General features: G+C 42.2%; 7 protein-coding genes across 7 annotated transcripts; 2 read left to right on the top strand and 5 right to left on the bottom strand.

Annotated features, from left to right (window-relative positions):
* Positions 1 to 1,263: 1,263 nt before the first annotated feature.
* On the bottom strand, positions 1,264 to 3,491 carry BDB00DRAFT_803640 (uncharacterized protein). The gene has a single exon (XM_053122040.1). It carries the CDS (start codon positions 3,439 to 3,441, stop codon positions 1,363 to 1,365), a length of 2,079 nt encoding a protein of 692 aa, XP_052983959.1. The 5' UTR covers positions 3,442 to 3,491; the 3' UTR covers positions 1,264 to 1,362.
* A 735-nt stretch (positions 3,492 to 4,226) lies between these two features.
* On the bottom strand, positions 4,227 to 5,339 carry BDB00DRAFT_756309 (DHHC palmitoyltransferase-domain-containing protein; the record flags this gene model as incomplete). Its single annotated transcript, XM_053118897.1, has 4 exons — positions 4,227 to 4,340; positions 4,432 to 4,611; positions 4,720 to 5,025; positions 5,118 to 5,339. Coding segments are annotated over 4 exons (822 nt in total), but the record flags the coding sequence as incomplete, so codon positions are not given.
* Positions 5,340 to 8,611: 3,272 nt separating this feature from the next.
* On the top strand, positions 8,612 to 9,318 carry BDB00DRAFT_756122 (rho guanine nucleotide exchange factor; the record flags this gene model as incomplete). Its single annotated transcript, XM_053118883.1, has 2 exons — positions 8,612 to 9,074; positions 9,203 to 9,318. Coding segments are annotated over 2 exons (579 nt in total), but the record flags the coding sequence as incomplete, so codon positions are not given.
* Positions 9,319 to 14,322: 5,004 nt separating this feature from the next.
* BDB00DRAFT_803636 (uncharacterized protein) lies at positions 14,323 to 15,812 on the bottom strand. The gene is made up of 2 exons (XM_053122039.1): positions 15,537 to 15,812; positions 14,323 to 15,410 (listed from the first exon to the last, which is right to left on the bottom strand). Exons 1-2 carry the CDS (start codon positions 15,696 to 15,698, stop codon positions 14,529 to 14,531), a joined length of 1,044 nt encoding a protein of 347 aa, XP_052983956.1. The 5' UTR covers positions 15,699 to 15,812; the 3' UTR covers positions 14,323 to 14,528.
* Positions 15,813 to 16,746: 934 nt separating this feature from the next.
* On the bottom strand, positions 16,747 to 18,507 carry BDB00DRAFT_803633 (uncharacterized protein). Its single transcript, XM_053122038.1, has 8 exons — positions 18,264 to 18,507; positions 18,083 to 18,171; positions 17,921 to 17,959; positions 17,683 to 17,833; positions 17,474 to 17,600; positions 17,259 to 17,387; positions 17,139 to 17,166; positions 16,747 to 17,039 (listed from the first exon to the last, which is right to left on the bottom strand). The coding sequence occupies exons 1-8, from the start codon at positions 18,489 to 18,491 to the stop codon at positions 16,775 to 16,777; spliced, it is 1,056 nt and encodes a 351-aa protein (XP_052983955.1). The 5' UTR covers positions 18,492 to 18,507; the 3' UTR covers positions 16,747 to 16,774.
* BDB00DRAFT_803631 (uncharacterized protein) lies at positions 18,508 to 19,482 on the bottom strand. Its single transcript, XM_053122037.1, has 3 exons — positions 19,410 to 19,482; positions 18,722 to 19,344; positions 18,508 to 18,630 (listed from the first exon to the last, which is right to left on the bottom strand). Exon 2 carries the CDS (start codon positions 19,179 to 19,181, stop codon positions 18,882 to 18,884), a length of 300 nt encoding a protein of 99 aa, XP_052983954.1. The 5' UTR covers positions 19,182 to 19,344; positions 19,410 to 19,482; the 3' UTR covers positions 18,508 to 18,630; positions 18,722 to 18,881.
* Positions 19,483 to 21,997: 2,515 nt separating this feature from the next.
* Positions 21,998 to 24,392, top strand: BDB00DRAFT_803630 (Inosine/uridine-preferring nucleoside hydrolase domain-containing protein). Its single transcript, XM_053122036.1, has 7 exons — positions 21,998 to 22,281; positions 22,389 to 22,590; positions 22,704 to 22,789; positions 22,859 to 23,097; positions 23,231 to 23,424; positions 23,486 to 23,642; positions 23,776 to 24,392. The coding sequence occupies exons 1-7, from the start codon at positions 22,060 to 22,062 to the stop codon at positions 24,005 to 24,007; spliced, it is 1,332 nt and encodes a 443-aa protein (XP_052983953.1). The 5' UTR covers positions 21,998 to 22,059; the 3' UTR covers positions 24,008 to 24,392.
* Positions 24,393 to 24,601: the final 209 nt, after the last annotated feature.

Below are 24,601 nucleotides of genomic sequence, written 5' to 3'. Positions count from 1 at the left end.
GATTTTTGAGACACTTGTGTGTATGAAAGAAGAGAAAGCTTCGTCAACATGGTAGGGAAGAGCAATTGTGTCGCGTTGGGGAACGGAGAACGGTTGATGCTGATATGACCTATAGAGTACCGCAGCGCAGCGAGTTTCCGACATGATGTCAAGAGGCGTGACAGGGAAGGAACGCCAGGCTATTGGTAGAGCTCGAACTTGAGTTTGTTCAGCGTTCCTTCAAGTTTCGCAAGTGGATCACTCAACTGTGGACGAGACGATTGTTCCATATTTTACAGCACACATACATCATCAGTTAGCAGAGGTAGCAGAAAATATGGCGCATGCTTAAACAAACTGTGCTGCCTTTATCTTACTTGCGATGTGTCTGGCGATGAGACTGACGGTTGGCTTGTGCTTGGCCTTGTTGGGATGCTGCCGTCGTAAAAGCAAAAATGGCGATGGTGCCAATGTTGAACCAACATTGATGGTTAATAGAAATCAATCCGGCCCTAAGCATAAAAACAATGACCGCGAGAAACGTTCTTACCACTTGACGTACCTGTACTACTCGAACATACTAGGTGAAACACGGATCGACACCTGAAGTCTACAGCACAATTCAGATCATGGTCCAAGAGTCAGTCTCAATTCTGGAAAAATACACGATTGATCGAGGTACACAAGAGCCAGATTTTCAGTTCGTGGAAACTCAAGGTGCAAACGTGGTGAAGATCCCTCACGCTCCAAAACAAAAGGCACAAATCAATGACAGATAGTAGCACAGCATGACTTAGAACTCAACCATCATGTTTTATCTTTTCCTCCCTTGTTCTTTTTCGTTCCTGTAAACACTATTCCAACTTACCAACATTTTCTCATTCATGTCATTGTATAAAAACGCTATTTCTGCTAGGCGCAGCTATTTTTAAAAAGCCTGTAATAATTATCTCTGTTCTATTTTCACTGGCGTGCCGGAAACGGGGAATCCCAGGTTGATGAAGTCTGTTCCTGCTGCAATGGTGTTTTATGTAGTTTCATAATTCAGAGTATTACTGCTAAACATCTTCGAGTTAACAGTCGAACAAAAGGGAAAGGAAGTGTTCAATAATGCTTGGATCGACATTGTCATATTTGGCGCGTGGCAACGACACGAGCAACACCAAGAGAGAAGGCAGGACAACGTATAGGTGTGCATTAACCTTGCCTAGCTCGGATAAACTGTGCCCAGAATGATTGTTACCATACACACAAGCGTTAAAAAGCCAGAAAAAGACAAGTAGGGATTACGAGTACGTTTTGACCTTCTATTGCTAGAAAACAATGATTACAATGTATTTTTTTTTTATGTAAAGAAGGAGAGAGGGTCAGTGGAATATTTTTTTACAGAGCAAGAGACTCGTAGTAGGGCTTGACCTCCTTGCTTAGCATGGCTGTCATTTGTTGTGCTACACTGATGATTTCGTGCATATTCTCATTGCCGTTGGCCAAGAATTGTGCTGGAGTCCAGTTAGGCGCCTCACCAATCTGCAATGACAAATTCTCGGCAAAGCGGTTGACCCAGGTCTCGCGATAAATTGAAAACTTGAGGATAACACGATGTGGGTTGAAGCTAGACAGATTGACAGGCAAATCACGACGATCGTCCGACAGATCAATCTGATGGATATCCCAGACCTCGTCACGGCCGACTTCAATGATCCAATCGTCCAAAGCATACACCCATTTAGTCTTTTGCGTGATCAAATGCGGCTCATAGTCTCGTGTGTTAGGCACTAGGATAAGTCGATTGGTTTCTGGATCGAGTGTTAAAGATTCTACAAACTGGCCATGTGGTGTATCCATGTCGTCCATGGAGCTAAACCGTTGTGCGCTCTGCAGTTTGAGTTCCCACGAGTAGTCGTTTTCCAAATCCGCGCTGCTGATAGTGACAATATCTTGGCCCTCGGCAATCAGGTTCCATAAACCAACCCGTCGTTCGCCGGTAAAGTTTGCGATAATGGTTGTTCGCCACTTGTCCTGTTCCATGGGGGCTGTCTGCTGATCACGGCGTGCATAAGCGGATGGCCTTTGTACGAACTGTGGGTATTGGTCCGCCTCAACAGTATAAGACGTGCGCGGAGAATCAGTAAACTGGATGCAGTTCGAGGATAGCCATTCGAACAATGGGTGAAGCTCTTCAATGCTGCGACCAATGCAGGGCGCTAAGACGCTTCTGAACTTGTGGTGCGGGAAGAACTTGTTCGCAAGATCCTCGAGCGGAATGGTATCCTGACGGTTCGGATAGTCCGTAAGTACAATTTGGCCGAATCTGATTTTCATCTTGATCTCGTATTGGCACAACCGTATACTGGCCAGACCCATTTCGAGCGCGTTAATCATTTGTTTCTCGTTCTTTGCGTCCAACTGTCGCATTTCATCTGACAAACCGCTATCTGCGTTGGCATCGTTGTCTTGTGGATCATCGTCCAAGTCAATCAGATTTTGGCGCTCCGTGATACGCGCCACCACACCAGTGACCATGCCTTCCAACAATCGGTTGTTTGCAAGAATGCTTTGCTGTTCGGCAGGTAGGGCGTACCGCGGCGTGATATAACCTTGAGGCAGTTTTCGATACTTGACCATCATGTTCGTTTTGGGTTGTTTGAGCAAACGCAATGTGGCATATTGCGGCGAGCGGGCGTTCTTGAGATACAGGTTGCGCATTCGCGATGCTGCCTCCTTAACTTTATCTTCGTTCTCACCTGTGACATTGATAACATTGGTATTTTGATTGTAGTTCATAAAGCATTTGCAGTCTGCTCTGATCCGGTTCAAGAACTCTTCCTTCAAACCCAATACTTGATTCATGGGAATGCTATTGTTAGGAATGGGCACAATTGCGTTGTATGAGAGTGGTTGATTTGGAAAACGATGAAAAGTGCGTTCTTCTTCTGCCTTGAGTTGTTTCCGTTCTGCACGCCTACGTTCCTTTTCTGTCAATTCACGCTCGGGCTTGCCCCATTTTTTAGTCTTGCGGCGGGACGATTCGGATCTTCGATGCAGACGCTGCACAATCAAGTCCAATAAATGCTTTGCGCGGTAGACAGACTCACGATCGCCCCAAATGTCAACTTGGTGTTTGGCTTCATTGTACTTCAGAGATGTACTCGTTTCAAAGCGAATTTCGTCCAACTTGGATTTGTTTCTGCCCAATACATCGACCAGAGTGTATTCTGGTGGCAACATCCAGCAGTCTTCGGGCATTTGCTCTTGCGATTCAGTAATAGGTGGTGGTGCTGCGTAGTAATCATAGCCGACATTACCACCTTGCGCATCACGGGCTCCATCGTCACCACCCCATTCTTGTTCTTGAACACGAAGGGCAGCAGCAGCATCACCACTCGCGATTTGGGGATCGCGCCAGTCTTCGTCTTCTTCAACACCATGATCTGCGTCATACGGTACTTCAGGCTCGAGCATACTTTAATTGTGGTCAAAAGAGAAAAGAGAAAAAGACAAAAATCTCAGATGATATCAAGTGTTGGCAAAAATTAATCCGCTTTCGCGTCTTTATTATTCTGTACATGATGTCGATTATGAGGGGAGGTGGTAGTGGTAGTAGTGATAGAAGTGGTATGATGATTACTATTATTAACAGTAGCACGGTTGTGTGCTGATAGTTGCGGTGGTGGCGGCATTAATGGCCTGTTGTCATCGTCGTAATCTTCTCCTTCGCTTTCCCAAGATGACCCATCCGAATGATAATAATCGCCCCCCGATAAGTCAAGCACTCTATCTTCCATCCATCGTGCGTTATAGTGCTGCTGTCGCATTTGATACTCTTCGTCGGGACGCGCTGGTACAGTTTCTTCGCCGTCGTCGCTGACACAACTGCCCGAGTCGTAGTAGTCTTCAACTGAATCAACCGACCGTGCGTCATCGACGGCGCCGCTATCATCCTCGTAATCCAAGTGTTCCAGATGTTCTTGGCCTCCATGATATGGTGCTTCATATTGATCATATTCCATTTCTTGCAGTTGCTGCTGCTGTTGTTGCTGATTTTCGAGCATACCTATACGTTCTTCCACTGTTATTTCGCGCACCAAATAACCTTCTGAATCCCGTCGCACCAGTTTGTTTCTATTTTTGCGTATTTCACGGTCTTGATGCCGTCGATACCGTTTGGAGAAAATGGATGGTCGTAAATCATCAGGATCGCGTGGTGGCCAGCAATAAGGTAATCGTGGATCTGTTCCCGCTCGTGTGGGGAATACCAAACCATCACTTGTAGGTTTCTTGGGCCATAGCCATGTCAACGGATTGTTGCCTAATACTGAGCATATGTTTCGGTAGAATCCAACATCAAAAGGGTATTTGATCTGTTATAGATTATCATGTTATTAGTTCCCAGATTTTCTATTTATATATAACTCATGCTCGCCGCTCAAAACAAAGAAGACGACAGTTTACCGGTAGTATCTTGCCTCGTTTGATAAGGGTGTTGACTTTACTTCGCTCCCAACTCTCGACAGACGACTGATTCCTTGACATGCAGTACATGTGGTATATGCTCAAGATGCCAACGCAGAACAAGACGACAAAGGCCAATATAAAATTCAGTACTAGAAACACAATCTCGGTTGTTGTTGGCTCTGCTCGAAACTACATAGTTTTAGTTTGCCGTCAGTCAGTCGCAATCAATCAATCTTGGAGTCTTTTATATCCGAGTAACAATGATACCGGGAATTGATGCATTACCCGAAAATGACGAATATCATTCATGATAGATCGTACTCGCCACACTAGCAAACCGAGTGCATAACTGCAAGCAATATCGACAAAGAGAATGAATCTAATAAAGTGGGGATAGTTGTCGTGGCCAACACAGTTGGCAATCCAGGGACAGTGGTGGTCCATTTTCAATACGCAGCGACGGCAGTAGCGACAATGGTGTGTTCGAGGCGGCTTATACACTTTACATGATTTGCAGTATCGCGGACCAGTAATACCCGTATCGGTTGCTGATAAGCCTTCTTGAGGTTGTAAGGTCGAATAAGGTGGTTCCTGTTGTTATATAAGCACACGTTTATGAGTTGTCATAGCTTCGGAGCCATTGTGTAGCAACATATGTATAAACCGGGATAAATATACTTTACCCATCCTTGAGGTACTGGACCAGGATCAGTTGTGCAAGCCAAATAATAATTGTAATAGATCATGAGAACAAGCAGGTTGAATGGGATCAATGACTTGGCAGCCTTAATGGACCACCATCCCATGGCCGGCAAGAAAATGAAAGCTTGCGATGAGTAGGCGATGGTGGCGATCAACAACGAAACGCCAACAACAAACACTCGGCCGGGAATGGAATCCAACATTGAGTTTGTGATTGTTGTGTTCTGAGCAATATGGTGTTGGGGGTGTGGTGCGGGTGGGGGACGGAGAAGAAGGAGAAGGAGAAAGAAGCAGGTGTGTGGGTGGGTGTGTGGAACTTCAATAAAGGTATATATATGATAGTAAGTACTAAAGCGGGGACAACTAGCACAAAGAGCCAAAAGGAGCGCTTTGTCGGTCCGAAGTCTCCGGTCGGGCCTCACGTTCTCTCAACAGTTCAAGTGCGGTGTGTTATCGATACAAGTGCGCTGAATGGTCTGGTAGCAGGTAATAGTGGTGCCACTTCAGTGCTCATATTGTGGCTGCTGCGTTCATTATCATTTGAATGAGGCACGAGTAAAGAACAAAACGCCATAGTAACAGAAGGAATAGGGTGTGTTACCAAAGTGCACCCCCTTATTTCATTTCGTGGCTAATGGCAAATCAAAACAATGTGCAATGATGTTTGTTTCCCTCTCTTGGATTTGTATGTTTAATCGATTGATAAGCTCACAAAATCAGCAAAGCAAGCACTTATGATATTTACTACCGTACTGTTTTTTTGTCCGTGCGTCATCCGTGAAGGTATTATTAAATGTTGTTGTTGATGCAAATCATCGCAACAACAAAACGACGGTTCACACTAGTAAATAGTAAGCTACCAGTGCAATATGTAACTTTACGCTGTTGTTTAATATCGGTAGAGGGGGGCTACCATGCTGTCGTTTCTACCGAGACATACGTATGTATGTATGTATGTATGTATGTATATGCAAAATATTCTCTAGTGATAGCTGAGCCGACACATTCGGCGTACATATTCTGCCCTAATGAAGTGCATGCCCTTCAAGCAAAAAAAAAAGTCCTATACTCCCTTTCATGATTAATATGTACTGAGCATCCATCACACTTGAGCCTCTCTAGCTCTTCATACTGAAGCAGAGCGCGCGCTCAAATAGTTAGTAGTAGATGAGATGTACGATTCCATCAGGCACATAATATGCCTCTGCTTTTTTCCTTTCTAGTTTTCACATACACACTTACAAACAGCTCATCCCTTGAAAGTCACCGATTGAGGAAGCAATATTGTGTGAGGGAGGATACGTACAATGGCTGGTTCGTTAGCTAGTAGTAGTGCTAGTAGTTTGAATGGAAGATTAAACTACTGTGCTGCTATTAGAGTTTCGGGCTGTTGTCCCTATTGCCAAAACGCCTCTGTCTGTTCCGCTTTCTGACACTTGCTTTTGAGTCTTGTTCGTTTGATATGAGTATCTGAGTGTGTGTACCATAAGACAGACATAGTGCTGTACTACCACGAGCTGCTGGTAAAAAAAAAAGAGTGATATACCGTATCACTTTACAGAACACTCTTGTTCCGTTCTTTCTTTAATTCTTACTCCCTCCCCTTGCTCTTTTCACTCTTCCCCCTTTACTTTTTTCTTCTCTCTCTTCTGATTCATCATTCGTCCATCACCTTCAGGAAATCGAATTTTGTCTTCTTTTTCCCTTTGTTCTCACTTTCTTCTTCTTTTTTTTTGCATTCCGTGTTATTACAAAGCACAATCATCCAATATACCCCGCACCCCTTTTTCTTACATCCCATAAACACAGCACAGAGAATTAGTGAACCGCCATGTCAAAAAATGGCGCAAGCCCGGCACCCTCTGTCCTCGCAAATAAGGCACAGCAGCAGCAAAAGCGACAATCGTTTCTCAAACGCTTAGCCCAACCACACCATTATCATCATCAGCATCGTAGTAATCATGCTAGTAACAACAACAACAACATTGCAATGCCACTCGAAGAACCACAGAAGTTATCGAAATCAACGCCTTTTTTATCACCACCTCCATCACCACCCCCATTGACTCGCCATGATCAAAATCCGCCAGTAACAGGTAACAAACAACTACAACAGCAAGAGCAGCAGCGGCAGCAGCAGCAAGAACCACCACCGCCCAAGGGTCGATTGCAATCCGTCCGATTGACGTTGTTTGCATCCGTGTCACGGCGTCGTCCGCGTTGTTCGTCCAATGCAGCTAGCACTAAGACTGTAAGCACAACAACAACAGACAGCAACAGCAACAATGCAGCTACTAGTACAAACTTTGTCAATAAAAAGCGGCAGAAACAAGACGAAAGGAGATCCGCCCCGATCCGCATGCCGCCCACAAAAAAAAGGGATCGAGTGGACAGCATCATTACCAGTATCACTAGCTTCAGTGGTGCTTCTAGTGGTGGTAATAGTAGCGCCAATAGTAATAGAGAAGAGTCCCTGTATGCACCCCCGACATCGCGGAACTTGCTCGTGGCAGCCAAACATGTACACATCAAAGAACAAGAATGTGTCGAGCCCATCAAGCCACGGCAGCAAAAGCGTCCACTTTCGCATCAGCCAGCACCACTCCATCAAAGAACTAAACCCGTAGCACTGTCAGAGCGACCGTTATCTCAATTACCACCGTCACCGCCAACATCACTCGTCGCACAACAACAGCCAACGTATTTGCAGGACGAGGAGCTATTGCCACCATGGCAACGAAGAAGTTTACCTTCGTCTGCAACGACCATAGCCCTACATTCTCGTATTGTCAGTCGACAATCATCCATGTCCTCGTCAAGTTCTTCCTCATCGTCTGTTCGGACATTGGCGCATGACCCGGCTAAATCAAAGTTCCTGTCGAAATTAGGCAGTAAATCCATCGAGGCAGCTACAGCACACCAGCAACACCAGCCCAACAACAACAATAACAATAACTCCTATCATGCCGCACCAATGTCGTGCGACAACAACAACAACAAACAACAGCTGCCTACGCCTGTCGTGTCTTGCAGTTCCATGTATCCATCCTTTGAATCGCCTCGACGCAAAACTTTACCGACATCGACCGAATCTACTGAACGTGTCGTTATGATGAAGCCCACACGGGCACGCACCATGTTTGCAGTTGTTGGCAGTGTACATAAAAAAGAAGTCAAAGCAATATCTGTTTGGCGTCAAACAGTAACCAAACTATTGCTTGCTTCCGATAATGGACACATCAACGTTAACAGTGACGATGAGGTATGTAACAACAAAAAGCTGTAAAGTGAATGCTACTATTGCGATGCACATTGTACACGCTGTGGCTCGCGCGAGATATGTAGAGAATGACATATAATAACCAAAGTGGATTGTTTGTTTGTAAAAAAGAAACAGATCGGCAAGAGCAGCTACAACGATGCCGGATCGCTCATTACAAACAAAGACCGCGCACTCTGCAAATTTATCATCAATGAGCTATACACGACAGAAAAATCTTATCATCGACTGCTCAGATTGATCCAGACACGCTACATGCAACCGATGATTGCCGCCTCACAAGAGGCGTCGCCTTTGGTCAAAGAAGGCGACATACCGGTTCTCTTTCGCCACTTGCCAGAGATGCTTCAGCTTTCGGGAAAGATTCTGCAGTGTTTTGAAGACGAACCACTACCACAGGGCCGTTTTCACAACACACCTTCTTTGGTCCGCATCGGACGAATGTTTCAGATGCTCGAGCAGGAAATGGTGGTGTTCCTGAAATATGCCGTTCATTATGAGGCGCATAGCAAACTGATCCGACGCGCATGCAGTAATGTATTGTTTTTGAAGATAGAACAAGAATCTTTAACTCGCAAGGATACGAATCGAATGGGCATTGCCGATTATTTGATTGCACCTTTTCAACGTGTGCCTCGTTATTGCCTTCTAATAAAAGGTGCGGTATATATCAAAGTTAATGATAAATATCTAGAGATAGAGCATACAATCGACCGATGGTAGCTATTTGGATAGAAAGAAGCTAATAAGGCATTTCTCTTTTGTTTTTCCCGCTGCGATTTACAGATTTGATGAAACATACCGATCGTAGCGATCCGCAATTTGCAGAGCTGGATGTCGCATTGAAAATGCTGACTGGGTTGACAGTAGCGATGGACCATGTACAAAAAACACCTCGATAATGGCATATAAGAAAAAGCAGACGAAGCCTATACATTTTACCTTGCAACAATGCTCATGACTTATCACCCATCAACATTTCCTTTAATTCAAAAAAACAACCCTCTACTCTCACTTACATACTACTACTACCACTACTACTTTTATTATTATTGCTATCACCCGTATTATTACACTATCATACTACTCTTGTGTTTTTGTTCCATCTCGCTATCCCCGCCGCCATCCGGTGCTGCGTCCTCACCCTCATTACGAAAAGGAAGATAGCTCTGTTGTGCTTCATTATTTTTCGTTCTTTCTCGTCACTTTATTATTCGTACATCTTCGTTGTTCTTTTGACCTTCCCGTTTTTTAAAAAACCATGTACATATAATATTTCCTCCTTTTACAGAAAAAAAAGTAATTGGCCAAACCCAGGGCCATGATGACCTCATGTGACGATAACGAGGTTTCGTTAAAGGACAAGTCTTCGAATCCGCATAATAATGTACATACTACTCCTTACATAATCTATAATCTTAAAGCTTCTTTTATTTCATCATGTATATAAAAGCATTCTTTCTCCTCCCATCAGCCGCCATCACCCCTCTACTTGGTAGTACATACTCCCTTTTCCTCCATTACGCTCCTCGACTTCATCCTCCCCTTTCTTCTACAAAACTGACTACTGATTTGGAAACGTAGTGGAGATATTTTGTATAAAGTCGCTCTATACAGTACTACGTACGTATCACTTCTTGTTATTTATCGGCATTTATATAAAAAAATTCTTTCTTCCTCTCCTCTAACCCGCCTTTCCAAAAATTATATCATATTTTTGCTTATTAATGTATCCTTCCATAGCAACAACTAGTAGTATTAGCGACGATGTAGATGCGAAACACAGCAAAATCTTAGTAGTAGTACAATTCAGTAACGACGCGTGTGTACATGGGTGGTGCGTGTCAGAAGTAGCAGCAGATCGAAACACGAGGAAAAAGAAGCTTATCGATAATGTAATAGCGCAAAAATTCAGAACCTTATTGCTTTGACGACACATAATAACACAAACGGTTTAGCTATATTCAATTTGCATTGCATTGCATATGATACCTTAAATTACATACAACTTAGTATTTACTACCATTTAGTACTAGGTTCTATGTCTTATAATATCAAGAGCAATTCTCTCGAACGTAACAAACGGCAAAGAATACTATTCGCCAATTAAGATTTGCATTATCCTTTTATTTACAATTATGTTAACGTATGGATGTAGTTTACACAATAGCTCTCGGTTTTTTTTTCAAAGGTAGATGCTGATTGGCCATATGTTGGTCAGAAAGTTTATCACACATACTTATGGTGGGGTGTTCTGATTCTAAGATGCGATGAGGATGATAATGGTGGATATCATACATACAGAGAAAATAATCAAGTATACATAAATTGTGCATATTAAAACATACATTTTCGAGTTGCACTCCTTATTTTCGCCCTGAATAATGAAATAGAACAGCGCGCGCGGGCAACATAGGTTTATGGATTGACTGATTTATCAAATCTCTCCACATACTACTTGGTCTATAGTATCTCGTGCGCTGACTAGACACATACTCATGAGTAATATGTTGACATCCAAATTTTCGTCAATTCTCCTGATATATGCATACTTTGTTATACCATCATTCACAATACTGTAATGTTCGTAGATCACATACATTTAAGCTATGCTTCTCTTTTAAACCATATCATGACGGGTTATAATCAAGCCACAGTGATAATACAGAAGGTTTTTTTCTGTCATGATCTGTTTTTGCACAGATTGTATGCATGTTTCTATTTACTTTTAGCTATCATTCCCACGTCTTGAGAGTATAATCAAGCTAACACTACTTTGAAATACTAAGCTACAGTACTATCGGGCATAATGGAAAGGAGAAAGGAGCACAGCCTTTTTCATTCTGCTTGTCTCTTTCTTCGGTGCTTCCTTTTTTTTTAATTCAGTTTTTTCACCCCCTAATTCTTATCCCCGGTATTATAAGGGGTTGTTACTGTCGGTTGTAAGCCACTGAGAAAAGAAAATGTAACCTATTATCTGTGTAGCTCATTTGCAACATATGATTCTTTGGTGCAGTACTCTGAAATGGTGATGACGCCAGGTGCGCTCGTTAGTCCAAAATTGATTCAGTAAATAACACTGCACAATTCACAGTTGATGCAATTTGCTTTCAGACTTCTCCAGTCAGAGATTATCTTATATACTTGATAAGCTTTTGTTGTCACATTATCGATTTACACGAAACATCGGCGTATGCTCTATTATAGTTTAGCTGAAAAAAATAGACACAACAGGCTTGTACCGAAGAATGCGTATCCGTTTGGAAATTTTCAATAAGAGTAACAATTGAGGACCATAAGCATCATTGATGTGATGCCATGCTGCACCATGCAGTCGATGTATTAGAAATAAAAGCTGTAGTACGGATATGCGTTCTGTACCTTGATTTTAATATCAACCACAGAACAATGGTGATGGCGTTGTATAACAAAACCATAATAGAAATGCTAGAATAACCCAAATCTACAGTACCTCAAGAGCTGTTGTGTAACGTTCTTGGTTTTTTAACTCTCTCCCCTTGCCTCTATATGCGTAAGGAAAGAAGATGACAGAAGGAGGTTCTTTAAACACACGTTACTAAAGAGAGATCATTATACTGTAAACAAAATAAGTATCAGCGGCTTCTTATAACTAAAATCCTATATGTTGAAACTAGTAGTGAAGGCTTATCGATATTGTAATAAGCAGCAACGAGTTTGTCTAACAATGGAAGCGAGCAGTAGTAGCATTGTCATGACGTGGCACGAGCCTTTTCCAATTAGTAGATAATTGTGCTCAACAGGGCTCTAGGTTTTGTTTATATTGGTGGTCACGCCTGCTGTCCCTGTAGGATCAAGAACACTAGCAGCAACAATGTCTTCAATGAATTATTCGACAGTGCATGTCACTCCATTAAAACATAATGATGGCGATTGCAGGAGAGCGCAGTTTCAATGAGAGGACACGCAGCATCAACAGTCAACGCATCCTCAAGGAAAAGATATCATTGTGGACATGTCTTATAAATACTCCACTGTATTATCAATTATCTTCCCACCGACACTATCATCCGTTTCGCAAACGAGATTTGTCACGCATAACGCCGCAAACTATTGCAATTTCCGAATCATAATGGCGAAAATTATGTGCTCACATCATGTAGACGAATTGACTCTACACACTCAGTCAAGAATTATCCTTCCAACCATCCAGCTTTTGAAGAGCCATAACAAATACGCCCATCTGCACTCGCCCACAATATTAATAACAAGTAACGTACATATATCGTCATTCTATCAAATCCAAACACGTTGTACACTCTTTGCGGAAACCTTTTGCGTGTACACTGTGTAATATTTTGCGTCCATAGCAAAAGATAATTTGCCAATGGCTGAAATTACACTTTACCCATCAATTAAGAAAGCAGTGGCGCGCCACGACTTTTAAAATCGCGTAATTGTAAAGATACTTATCTGTTGTCAATATTCAGAATGGACTGGGACACAGTCGTTTTGGTTCAGTGCCCTCAATTACTCGAGTATTGCTTCTTGAAGATTGGAGTGAGCAGACTTTCATCAAAGAACAGTACCGATACTGTCTTCTCCCCCCTGAACTGAATCCGATTGAGCAATCCTGATTAGGTGTCAATAGTAAAGTTGAACGAAATGAGTTTTCAGAAGTATATATTTCAACCGCTTTTTTGGCACAATAGGGGAGGGGAGGTATACATATGGAGGAAATGTTCAAGCTTCTTCGTCGAATGGATGCTCAAGAAAATTTCGTATTAGGAGGTGCATTTTCAAAGACTCCAGCATGACTTGGGCCATTCTCATGCAATATGTCCATGTCAAAAATGATGATGCCCATACCTTGACGTTGACATGACCCGCTCTTTCGGTGGAGGCGAAAAAGCCCACGAACTTATGCCACCATTTTATTGGATTGATGCAATATGCTAAACATTTTTGGCAAGGTAAACTTTTTATATATAGACCAGCGTTGCAGTAAGAGGGGAGAAGGGGGAGCAATTGCAGAAGTAGATGGGGGCTTAAATTGCTTGAGCATACCACCAGGTTGGTCAACTTTGCACACAGCCATCCACCCAACAAACAACAAAACCAGCGATACAAGGGGCGAGCGCCAAGTGTCAGCGAGTTCTGGGTGAAATCATACCTGAACGTTCTGCAAAGCAGTGTGGCAATGTACCGTAGTGAAGATACTATATGTCAGTTGGCCACACCTAACAACAGACGTACATCACCAACTAACACCGGTATCAACAAAGAAGTGGCCCGATGACATACAATATAGAGCTTCTTCTACACAAGTTCTTACATGTTACTATCAACAATTCTTTTATTACATACTTTTCCACAAGCCGGAGTAGGATGAACAGACATCTCCGTCTTTGTAGCACCAAAACAAGGTTTGCTGTCTATATTTTCTGTTGATGTCATAATCTGCTGCTACCGCATCAAGTAACCTCGGACTATACTGAGCAATGCAACATCAATGGCAAAACAATCTTCGAATGGACACAATACCTGTCAGCGTCGACTATGATAGAATGGCTTGAACTTTCATTTTTGGCACAAAAAGCAACTTTGAGAGAATCACCGAGCTGCAAGACCTACAGATCTAGTATAATAAAGTACAAGCGGCCTGTCTCCCAAATTTAGATCCCCATTCATTTCATGTTATGCACTGGTAGTAGCTCATGCATCATCATATACATAATCAAGTACATATACGATATGCCATGCATGATGTACATCATTGCAAAGGATGAGCGAAAAGAAAGATTAAAGAATTTGTTCTATATTTGTCAATAATAATAATCCGCCCATGACACCATAAGCGAAGAGAGGCATAAAAGTAAAGAAAACAAGGGGGTATCTACGGATGGCATAATTATTGCTTGAGGGGTAGTAGCTATTGTTGAGTATAGTCTTGTGCATGTTTGTGAATCGTAATATATATGTGTGTGTGTGTGTGTGTGTATGTTTTGCAGAATGAAGAACAAAATACATAGAGACGAGGTAAACAAATTCTTCGAGGTATAAAGGGTTGATTGAATGCAAATGTCTATGATACTAGTATAATACTCGTTGATAATTAATGAAGAAAAACAGGTTATGCCTTGGCTGATGATGGCAAAAGTGCAGATGGAGGAGGAGGTGGCGGCGGCGGTGGCATCAGTATAGCCGACGTGCTTGTTTCTGTTGCTGTAATAATGGCCGCAGGAGCAGAAGAGGAGGAGGAGGAAGTGGTTGATGCGGGCGAGCCAGCTGCACGCTCTTTTCCCTTCCTGGTGACACCTCTGCTCTTTAACTCTGCACAGCTACCCAGCGCTTTCCGTGCCCTTTTCCCTATGGATCCCATCCTTTCGACACCGACGTCCGAACGTCGCCGGGGCTCCGTCGAGGTGGACCTGCCATTATGATTACGAAGCACAGGCATCGAGATGCGGTGATGTAGACTCTTTTTCGTGCTTTCTTCCAATACCACAGGTTCAACCGGCGAGTACTTCAACGGCTTGGGCGGGTATTGTGTGATCACAGGTGGCTGGATCGAAGCTGCCACCGGTGACAGAAGCCGGTTGCCATGGTGATTCGTCGTTGGCTGCTGTGTTGCCGTGGTATTGAATTGAGGAATAGCAATGGTCGTGTTGACTACAATCTTGCTTGGTGGCGGGATTGAATGTCGTCGTTCGTCGTCGTCGTCTTCCATGTCATGGTAGTTGCGCTGCAGATTATCGTGCGATCGAGAAGTGCCTCTCAATGCTTCGATCTTTGCCCGTAAAAAGGCGGAAGAGCGGCGCAGTAAATCGCCTGCTGATCGGCGGCGTTTGCTGCCTCCTGCTCCTCTATCCGTGCCTGTCGTTGTTCTACTACTGATGGATGGAGGGGCTGTCTCGGCAACTCTAGTTGTTGCAGGCGCTCCAGCAGTTGGCGGTGAAGGCGATGGATGTGATGGCAAAGAGGGTGATGACGATGATGAAGCTGTTTCGTTTGACTGTTTGAGGAAGTTGCCACGCGTGATGTTGATACAGAATCAGTATCAGAAGCGTGATGCTAACCAAACCAAAATGCGGTTTTTATATAGACCACCATTGCCTTTTATAGCCTATGCCCACGTTACCTCTAGTTTCAGCTCCACGCGTAACCGCGAACGTTTCTTGTCGAATTGCCGAATAAGATCGGTTGAAAATGAATCATTTGCTGAAAGTTCGACTGGCAATGGTAATAGCCAATCCCGTACTTGCGTTGGTGGTCTACTTGGGCCAGCGACTGATGCGGACATGGGATGTGGTTTGTTTCTCTCGCTCGCCGATTTAAAGATGATTTATAAAATAAAGCAAGAACAGAGATTTACAGAGGAAAAGACGAAGAAAAAAATGAAAGCGGGAAAGAGAAAGCAAAAGAAAAAGAAAAAAAAACGTTTTTTTATTTAGAGCAGACCTGTCCTACAAATATAGTGTTGATGGGCCTTGTATAACCTTTGCCTCAACAACCCCCACTATTGACCGAGTAGTTCGTAGCAGAGAGCGTGGCCCTGAATTTCGGATACGCCGCGACAGGCCCGACAATTGCCTTATTTCGCCACGACGACATCCACACGAACCTTTCCCCCACCCTCCATTGTTATTGTTATTGTTATTGTTATTGTTATTGTTGTTTTGTATCTCCTTCTCTTTGATGCACCTGTGCTCAAAAGGGTGATGGTTATGTGGAGATTTATCCTCTTTTCAAACACATGGCAAAATGTGAAGCACTTTACGGACATGTGCCGCCGTTCCTTGTACCACGCCAAAATGACAATCGGTCCCACCGCCATGACATTTGAGAATAGACACATGTTACGCAATAATAAGCGACAGCAAAACCTGATTTATTTCTTCTGGCTATTACGTGGCGTCTCCCATAAATAAAAGAGCTAGCAGTATCTTTTCTAAACATATAATAATCGCGCTTAAATCAAATACCTCTGCAACAGGTTTTATCGGCACTAACGATATTTTTTGGCTCACCTGTCCTACTTATAGTTGTTCCTCTCTGTCATTTTTGCCTTACATCGGCGGAGGGGTCCATCCTGTATCACTCGCGGTGTTTTGTACTATTTAATCGCTTCGGAACTAAACGTCTATATTACGCCTCACTGCAACTGAGGCGTCCGTATGTACTACTGGAAGCTAGTACAAGCCGGGTGGTAACCGAAAAAAGATTGTGCTTGAAATAACTTTCTTCTTAATAAAGACAACTCTGACCAAATGAAAGAAAACCGTTTCCAAATGCATGCAATTATGCACCGAATCACACATGGACAGCTTTCAAAACACCACACTAAATGAGTGCATCAAAACAACAATAACAATACTTTTATTTAAGGTCTTGCTTGCTGTTCTCATAGGCAGCATCCAGTCGAAGCTGCAAATATTCAGCAGAGGTCAGCAACTTGTCATTCAAATGTGCGGGAATCTCTTTGAAAGTCGGGCGCTCCTTGGGAACAATGTTACTAGGAATAACTTTCAATTGCACATCTCTCTTGGGCTGGCCAAAGCAGGCAATCGAGTAGCGGTCGTTTGTTTGATGTTCGGGCATAAAGCAGACTCGGTGCATTGTTGATTTAAACAATCCGTTTGTCCTTTTTGATGACAGCAATCAAAAAGTCAGTAAAAACAGTGCTACGGTAGAAACCTCATCTTCTTGTTAGGTTGATATTTTGAATATAAATCGTTCTTACCAGTATTCCATAACTCCACCCACGTTCACTGCATATACAGTATCGAATAGCAAAGAAATTAGTATCACCTTGTCGTTGAGAAAGAAAAAGTATGTAATGAGGTTGTAAACAATACATCACCAAGAATAGCATCATCAATGATTGGTGCCGAGATCCATTCAGTACGGCTCGCCTGAACCTCGAGACCACCGATATCTTTTTGGAAAAGCAAGGTGATAGATCCATAATCTGTGTGAGCACCCGCTCGAACTATAATAAAAATTGATAGGTTTAATCTGATGAGCGGCTATTAAGCCTAGTTTGTACATGATAACGAAATAGATGATTTTCAATACCTGGTTCTTTGTATGTGGATTCTGCTCCGCGGGGATACTTTAAGAAGCGGAGAGTTTCGCCACATTTGGGCTCGTCATATTGGTGAGTACGTGAGAAATATTCGCGGCCTCCTTCTTCTTCGGGAATCTAGAAATTGAAGCAAAAAATTCACACGTGAGTGATTGATGTTCATGACCGACCACAAGTAAACAAGTAATAGGTAACTTACTTGTAATGCAATGGCAAAGGCTTCAAGGATATGGGTAATGGTTCCATGACATGCGCGAGAGAAGCTTTCAATCTCGCTTTTGGATTCTTCAAAGACTTCTGGCAACGGGTAGTTGTACTCGCCGTTGACGAATGGGCCAAAATTGAATGCTCTGACGTTTTTGTTTAATAAGGTTGAAGGCCCAATCCTTTTTCCTTTTGTATTCCGTGTTATCTTCTTTTATGAGATAGAAACTTACTCCTTGTGGTCGCCTTGCTTTTGCGTATCTGGATCAAGTCTGATAACAACCCGTTAAATTTTTGATAAGTTACAGTAGGTTGATGAATGCTTCTCACAAAAGATTGGACCCGCCGTTCGTATGATAGATTACTCGTTCTTTGTCAAACAAAACAAGACTCACTTCTGTACGAAAAGACCAGTGTAGCCACGATTATTCTTGATGTAAAATTTGTCTTTCTTTTCCAGCGGGAGATCATAAAATTTCTTGGACTGGAAACGTATAGTATAAAGTACGGATTGATTAAATTAGTTTTTGTCATACACTACTAGTGTTACTACATAATACAAGGCAGCATCTTTACCAAAGCAAATGCATTGTCAACCATTTCCTTGGGAATCTCATGGTTGATCACATAGAAGAAGCCGATAGTCTTGCAAGCATACAAAACTTCTTGCGCAATAGTTGATGAACGGTTCGAAAAATCGCTGAAATCGATAACAGGAAGCTGGTAAACCATCTTTATTTTGTATTCTTTTGGGTTGAAAAGTACGTGTGTAGAGTGTAGTTGGGCTGAGCAAGTAATAAGCATTACCGTATTTATATTTTTTTATGCATGCATGCATGCATGCATGTCGTCGTCGGCATCATCGCTATGTTGCCTGCGAGCAGTCATTGACTTCTCTTTTCCCAATCAACATTGATAACGATAACAGATCTCTATCAAATGTCTGAGAATTCTTGTAAGATTGCATTCTACAATGGATAAGTATCATAGGGAGTCTCATCACCAATCAGCACTAAACAAGGATCAAGTCATACTGAAATTTTATTTATCGGGTAATGTGTGTGTCACTTCATGAACAACAGAAGCAGGTAAAGCAAAAAGAGAGTGGATAGCAGTCGATAAGATAGCATATGTGGAACTATACAAAGAGAAACGGGCGAGAAAAGAGGTATATTGTGACTCCGAACAAGTAAGTTATCTCATTCGTAAGTGGCAGTTGCCAAGGTAAAAAGAAAGATAAGCCGGCACTTTGTTTTCCCTTGCATAACTTATCGTTTGAATAAGATGATGGTGATGGTGGGTAAACATAATCCCCATGTTCCATCCCTTCATCTTTCTCGTTTTTATATACGTTGGAAGGTGTGAAAAATGTGCATGTACTGTGACTTTTATAAGATTATTTAATCCTAAGCTGTCTTTGATAATGCGATTTCGAACACCTTTGCTGTTAAGATCACCCATTTCATTGCATATTACACAGACTGCACAGATCATAATGCTTGCAGCCAAATAAGCTGCACCATTCGTCTACAGCACATCGTCCGTTGACGTCAATTTTTTCCTGCCTACTTTGACGCTCCTGACCATACAGCATCAATCATTTGACAAGCATCGGTTCTGAAGATACTCCGTCCAATGCGGAGACTTGCTCTGACAACTTACAAAAAGTATTGCTATAAGAAGGTTGTTGTGTGCTACATAACCCTTAGTAGATATAAGTACCTTATTCTTTGTCAATAACAATCCGTGCGGTGAAAGATACAACAAAGAGTTATACAGTTTCATTTAATTAGCAATATATAGGCGACGATTGAATGAGTCTGGAGTAGCCCCTCGTTAGTTTCACAGCGTATAAACTATCAAATTATGTGTGAAAATAGTTGCGGCTTAAAGTTATCGAGAGCAAGTTTGCCCGTTCATGATATGTCTGTTACGCTTACAATAGCACTACTGTCTTTTCATACTTGAGCACATAGGAAGCTTTTTAGGCAACAGAAAACTACCAAGTTCGATCATGGAAGTGAAATAAGTATCCTGTTATTTAGTACCTTGGGAATATCTGCACTAATGTCATATAGTAGCCTTACGATAGATAGTACAAGCCAAACAAACGAAACAAACAAATTCATGACCGTCTTTGTATTGATTGTCGTGCGAGCTGATGCTGTTTTAATTACACGGAACTACAGTACACACGGATAGCAGTGGAGTTTGGATATCCGAGCAAGTATATATCTTAAAAGTGGTTGAATGGTATTGGTTAATCGCCAGACTGTCAATACAAATGGCGTTGTAAACAAACATATGATAGGCGGTCTTCTATTCATAGAGCAACCGGTTTCAGACCGTGATTTTCATGTACTTTAAAGATAGCACGTCTGTGGCGTGCTCAATTGGAGCATAATACTCCGGATATATAACATATCTGGTGCGACGTCCAAACGCATTCTTGGTAGGTTTTACCTTGATTACATCTACAATGGCAATCTGTCACAGCACACTCGTGCTATTTTTTTATGTATGTACACATTTCCCCCTGATGATGTCGTTGCTAAGGAACCTCACGGGTCGTGCCGGGTCGGTTCTCTGCTGGAACCGACCCGAGAAGGGTGTACATGAGAAGTAAACCAAACCGAACCGAGATTATAACCAAGTTTTCGACTGCATTTAAAGTGATGGATTTACTCACGATTCTAGTAATGATTGTGTAACATCGAAGGGAAGACGGAATAATCGTAGTGTATAGTATATATTGTGAATAAAAGACGTGCTTCATTTCAATTGTCGATATACAGTATGATTGTTCATGGTTGAACGTTAAGTATGAATTGTTTTCTAATCGATGATCTGGTAAAGGGACTTGAGGGTTTGCCGGATAAAAGATTACTGGACCATTTACGTGATGTTGTTTGCATGAATTGCTGAGAAGAAATTCTTGGTGTGCCTTTGGCTCACAGTAATGAATGCTGCATGCTCAGCAACAACCTGTTGTCCAAGGAAACCATCATGAAGCAAATGCTTCTTGGCTCCTCGTTATATATCACAAAATTTCAAGCTTTTTCTCTTTTCTTCTTTGTTCTTCCCAACTCTGTCCCTTTCTCTAACTGTTTCCCACCCGTTTCTTTTATATAGATAGCTACAAACTTTATAAAAATATCAATTTTCCCAGATGAAAAACTATAAAGCTGCAATTTGAAAACGACATCTCAACTCGTTTCTTCATTAAAATTATTCTTACAGTTAATGCTCTTATTGCATTGACATTATAGTTCTATACTCGGTTCTCGGTTCTACGCAAAGAGAATCGAGTAGGTTCCGGTTCGATTCTTCCATGGACCGAGCCGACCCGACTTTTGACTCGGTTCCTTGGTTTTCACGGGGATCTTTAGCCGTGTCTGTGTGTTTAAACGAAGAAGCAACTTATACAATGATTGCTAAATTCGAGTAGGAGAAATATACACAGCCCAGTACTCTGCAGCTGACTTTCAACAACCCCTACGTCGTTATTATAGCATTCAATCTGTTGCCGTGGCAACCAGGAGACAGCAGACAGACAGATAACTCAAATCCAGAAGCGCTATCTTCATTCTCCGTAAGACGCTTTATTAAGCTAGTATTGATCAGAGACTTCACTGATATATCTTAGGGTGAAATGTAAATGATGTTGTAAAAGCACATTTTCTTCCTCGGTTATGTATTCGAAGAGCGCGCGGGTATTAGGAATTTAAACCACTATCGTGAGAGACCTTTCCGCTTAGAAATCATGCTTATGTATCACATTGTGTGCTATTATTGTGTGACAGTTTATATATGATCTCACCACCGCATAAGTATAACAAAGGAAAAAGTGAAGAGTGCAAAGTATGATAAGGGGGTGGTAGGATCAAAATGTACTAAAGAATGCTATACAAGGATTGAAAATTTTTCAGGAGGCAACATACAGGAAAGCCACGATTAATGGTAATTAATAGCGCCAAGCCCGGGCACTTCTCGTGCGATGACGATATCAAACGGCCTCTTGCGATCGGCTTGCCGTCACCAGGAATTTCCAACGTACCACATCATCTTATAGTTCCATTCCGTAAAATTCCTAAAAATAGTAATAAAAATTAAACTGCGGAAAAAGCTGGTAAAATATCAAAAGGATGGTCTTAAGTAGTGCGTTCGCGCAGTACTGTACTAATTTGAGTTGCACGAGTCAAGTCCAATCTTTTGAGAACAAAGGAAAACGTTAGTTCCTGCAGCAAGGATAACACCGCGCTCAAAAGCCAGATTCTAACTCAAAGTAAATGTTTCCTAATCTTTTCTTCCTCTTCCTCCTTGTGCTTTTTCTCCCCTTCTTTTTTCTCGAATAGCAACAAGCTTGTAAAAAATGCGAATCACACAGTATTGGTTATCAATGGCAGCAGCGGCAGCTTTGGTTTTGGACACGTTCACAGCTATTGCTGCTCTTCAGCAGCCACAACGTCTCGATAAAAACGTCTTGCTGCATGACGACATCAACATTTTGGCTTCGTCGCCTAAGCAACAACTTGGGCGACGTGGATTGCCTGGTATTGATCGTGGCGAACCGATTATTATCGACACGGATCCGGTAAAACCGAACATCATCAATTTATATATCGAATAACAAAGTAATTTATCTGCCTTTTTGCCGAAAAGCTGATTGAAACCCTTATAACTACCATATACATCTGACAGGGCGTGGATGATGTGCTCAACATATTGCTCATGCTACTGTCGCCAGAGGTGGATGTGAGAGCCATTACTTTGGTCCGTGGTAATGCGGACATAGAAAACGCTACGCGAAACGGCGTCACTGCGTTCCAAACTGTGTATGAGCAATACAAGTACTTCCATCAACGTATTCCACCACCCCATGGATTGTCAGTCCTAGCCGTCGGCAAGTAGTGTCAATTATCCCTTGCCCCTTTTGCACGATCATCAACGATGAAAACATATCAGCAATGAATAACGCCATCATTTTTGCCGTATTTTTCTTGATGTTCGAAATAGGGGCAGGCAAGGCTTTGGAACCGGATTATGCAATGGGACCGGATGGATTTATGGGAAAAGACGCTATCGGTGACATCTTCACTCTGGTAAACATATATGGTCTCAACCTTTCACTTCATTAAAAAAAAAGCCAGTTCTAAAAATTACAACTTTAGGGCATGTACGATCCTCCAATTGACTGGAGAACCAAAGCATACGAGAGCAATGGAGAGGATGGCACGTTTTTCAGAAGCACCCCTCGGAATGGCCCCAAGGAAATTCTTCATCAGTTGAAGCATACCCCGCCATTGACAATGACGATCCTAGCTGTTGGTCCGTTGACAAACCTTGCAACTGCATATAATATTGACCCTGTTACATTTAGTCGTGCCAAGCGAATTGTCATTATGGGAGGGTAAGTACCTCACAGTTCTTGATTGAAAAAAAAATTATATGCATTCATAATAATTTGATTGCATAAACACATCAAGGTTCCTCTATTTAATAAGTCACTAAACTCTTAAAACTTTGTCAACTTGTACATGTAGAGCGGTGACGAGTTCTGGTAATATCACGCCGTATGCTGAATTTAACTTTGCCGATGACCCGGCTGCTGCCAATATTATTCTCGGAACATCCAAAGGATTCGATGAAGCAACAAAGGATATGCATGAGTCCCGACTCAAATTGATCAAGAAGGGCAAATCGGCACCTATGGAAGTTGTACTTTTACCCTTGGATAGTAAGCAAAAGCCGCTAGCATTTTCACTGCCTCACCCATTAACAATTTCACTTTCTATTAGTCAGTCAAGGCAACTTTGTCATCACAAAAGAAGACTATTTCGAGCAGATCAAGAAGTTAGACACGCCTATTGGTAAACTCAGTACGGCCATGTTAGATCTAGTATTCGTTCGTAAACCTGAAAAGCACCTTGAAAAGAATGGTGAAGCAATGATCAGGTACATATGCTTTTCCGGCGCATATAAGATTTTCATGATATATTATTATGCTGTAGTGCACAGCCATCAGGCTATATCAGGCTTATTACATGACCTTGTCGTAATTGACACAACCCTTTTCCCTTTCTTCTAGCTTAGACTCGATAGCCGGTGTCATGTTGTTGGACTTGGTCAATGGTGTATTCGAAAAGAACTGGGAATCGAAATACTTTGATTTGCGCGTTGAAACACGAGATAGCGAATATTTGGGCGCTTCACTGTATCATGATACCAAAAATTACAGTAACGTGAGAGTTGCCTTGAACGGCGATGGAGATCACTATAACGAATTGATGATGACGCGCTTGTTCTCGGATAATATCTAGTTCTGTATAAAAAGCAATATGGACGAATGAATACATACGAAATGTATATTTCTAGCTAGTTGCCGGGTTCATTGGTGTGGCGTTCGATGCTCTCTTGTTTAATACTATGGTGACAGCGACTGCCGCCACAACAGCAGTATAGGCTGTTTATTAAAATTACGATGCTATAGCTTCCTCGTTATCACTGATTTAACACGTATCTCGGTACCACTATAGCGATAATTTTCGAAGCTAATCTGATATAGAAGATTTCTATGGTGCGTTCGCCTTATGACCGTCAATTTTATACCTCAGCTTTACTCTCTTATAACGTCCCCAAAAGGCAATTATACAGTCCAACGTGCTTCAAGATATCTTTTTTTAACTCGTTTGCTTTCGCTATTGAAGAATAAAAAAACTATGGGAAGCCAAAAGTTGCCGGTTTTTCCCAATTTAGCTTGGCCGGCAGAAATTTGAAACAACTCACGTACCTGAAACAAGAATGAGTAAACAACTCCTATACGTATATATACTCGCCTAGCGCCTACGTCCTACACGTCTTTTTTTTTCCTTTCATTTGAAAGATGCCGCCATTGAAACGAAAGCAGAAGGCCA

Source organism: Zychaea mexicana, assembly GCF_025766255.1.
Source record: "Zychaea mexicana strain RSA 1403 chromosome Unknown BDB00scaffold_8, whole genome shotgun sequence".
Classification (NCBI taxonomy): Eukaryota; Fungi; Mucoromycota; class Mucoromycetes; order Mucorales; family Lichtheimiaceae; genus Zychaea; species Zychaea mexicana.
The sequence above is the reverse complement of the archived record's forward strand: the minus strand, read 5'-3'. Positions and strand labels throughout refer to the sequence as shown.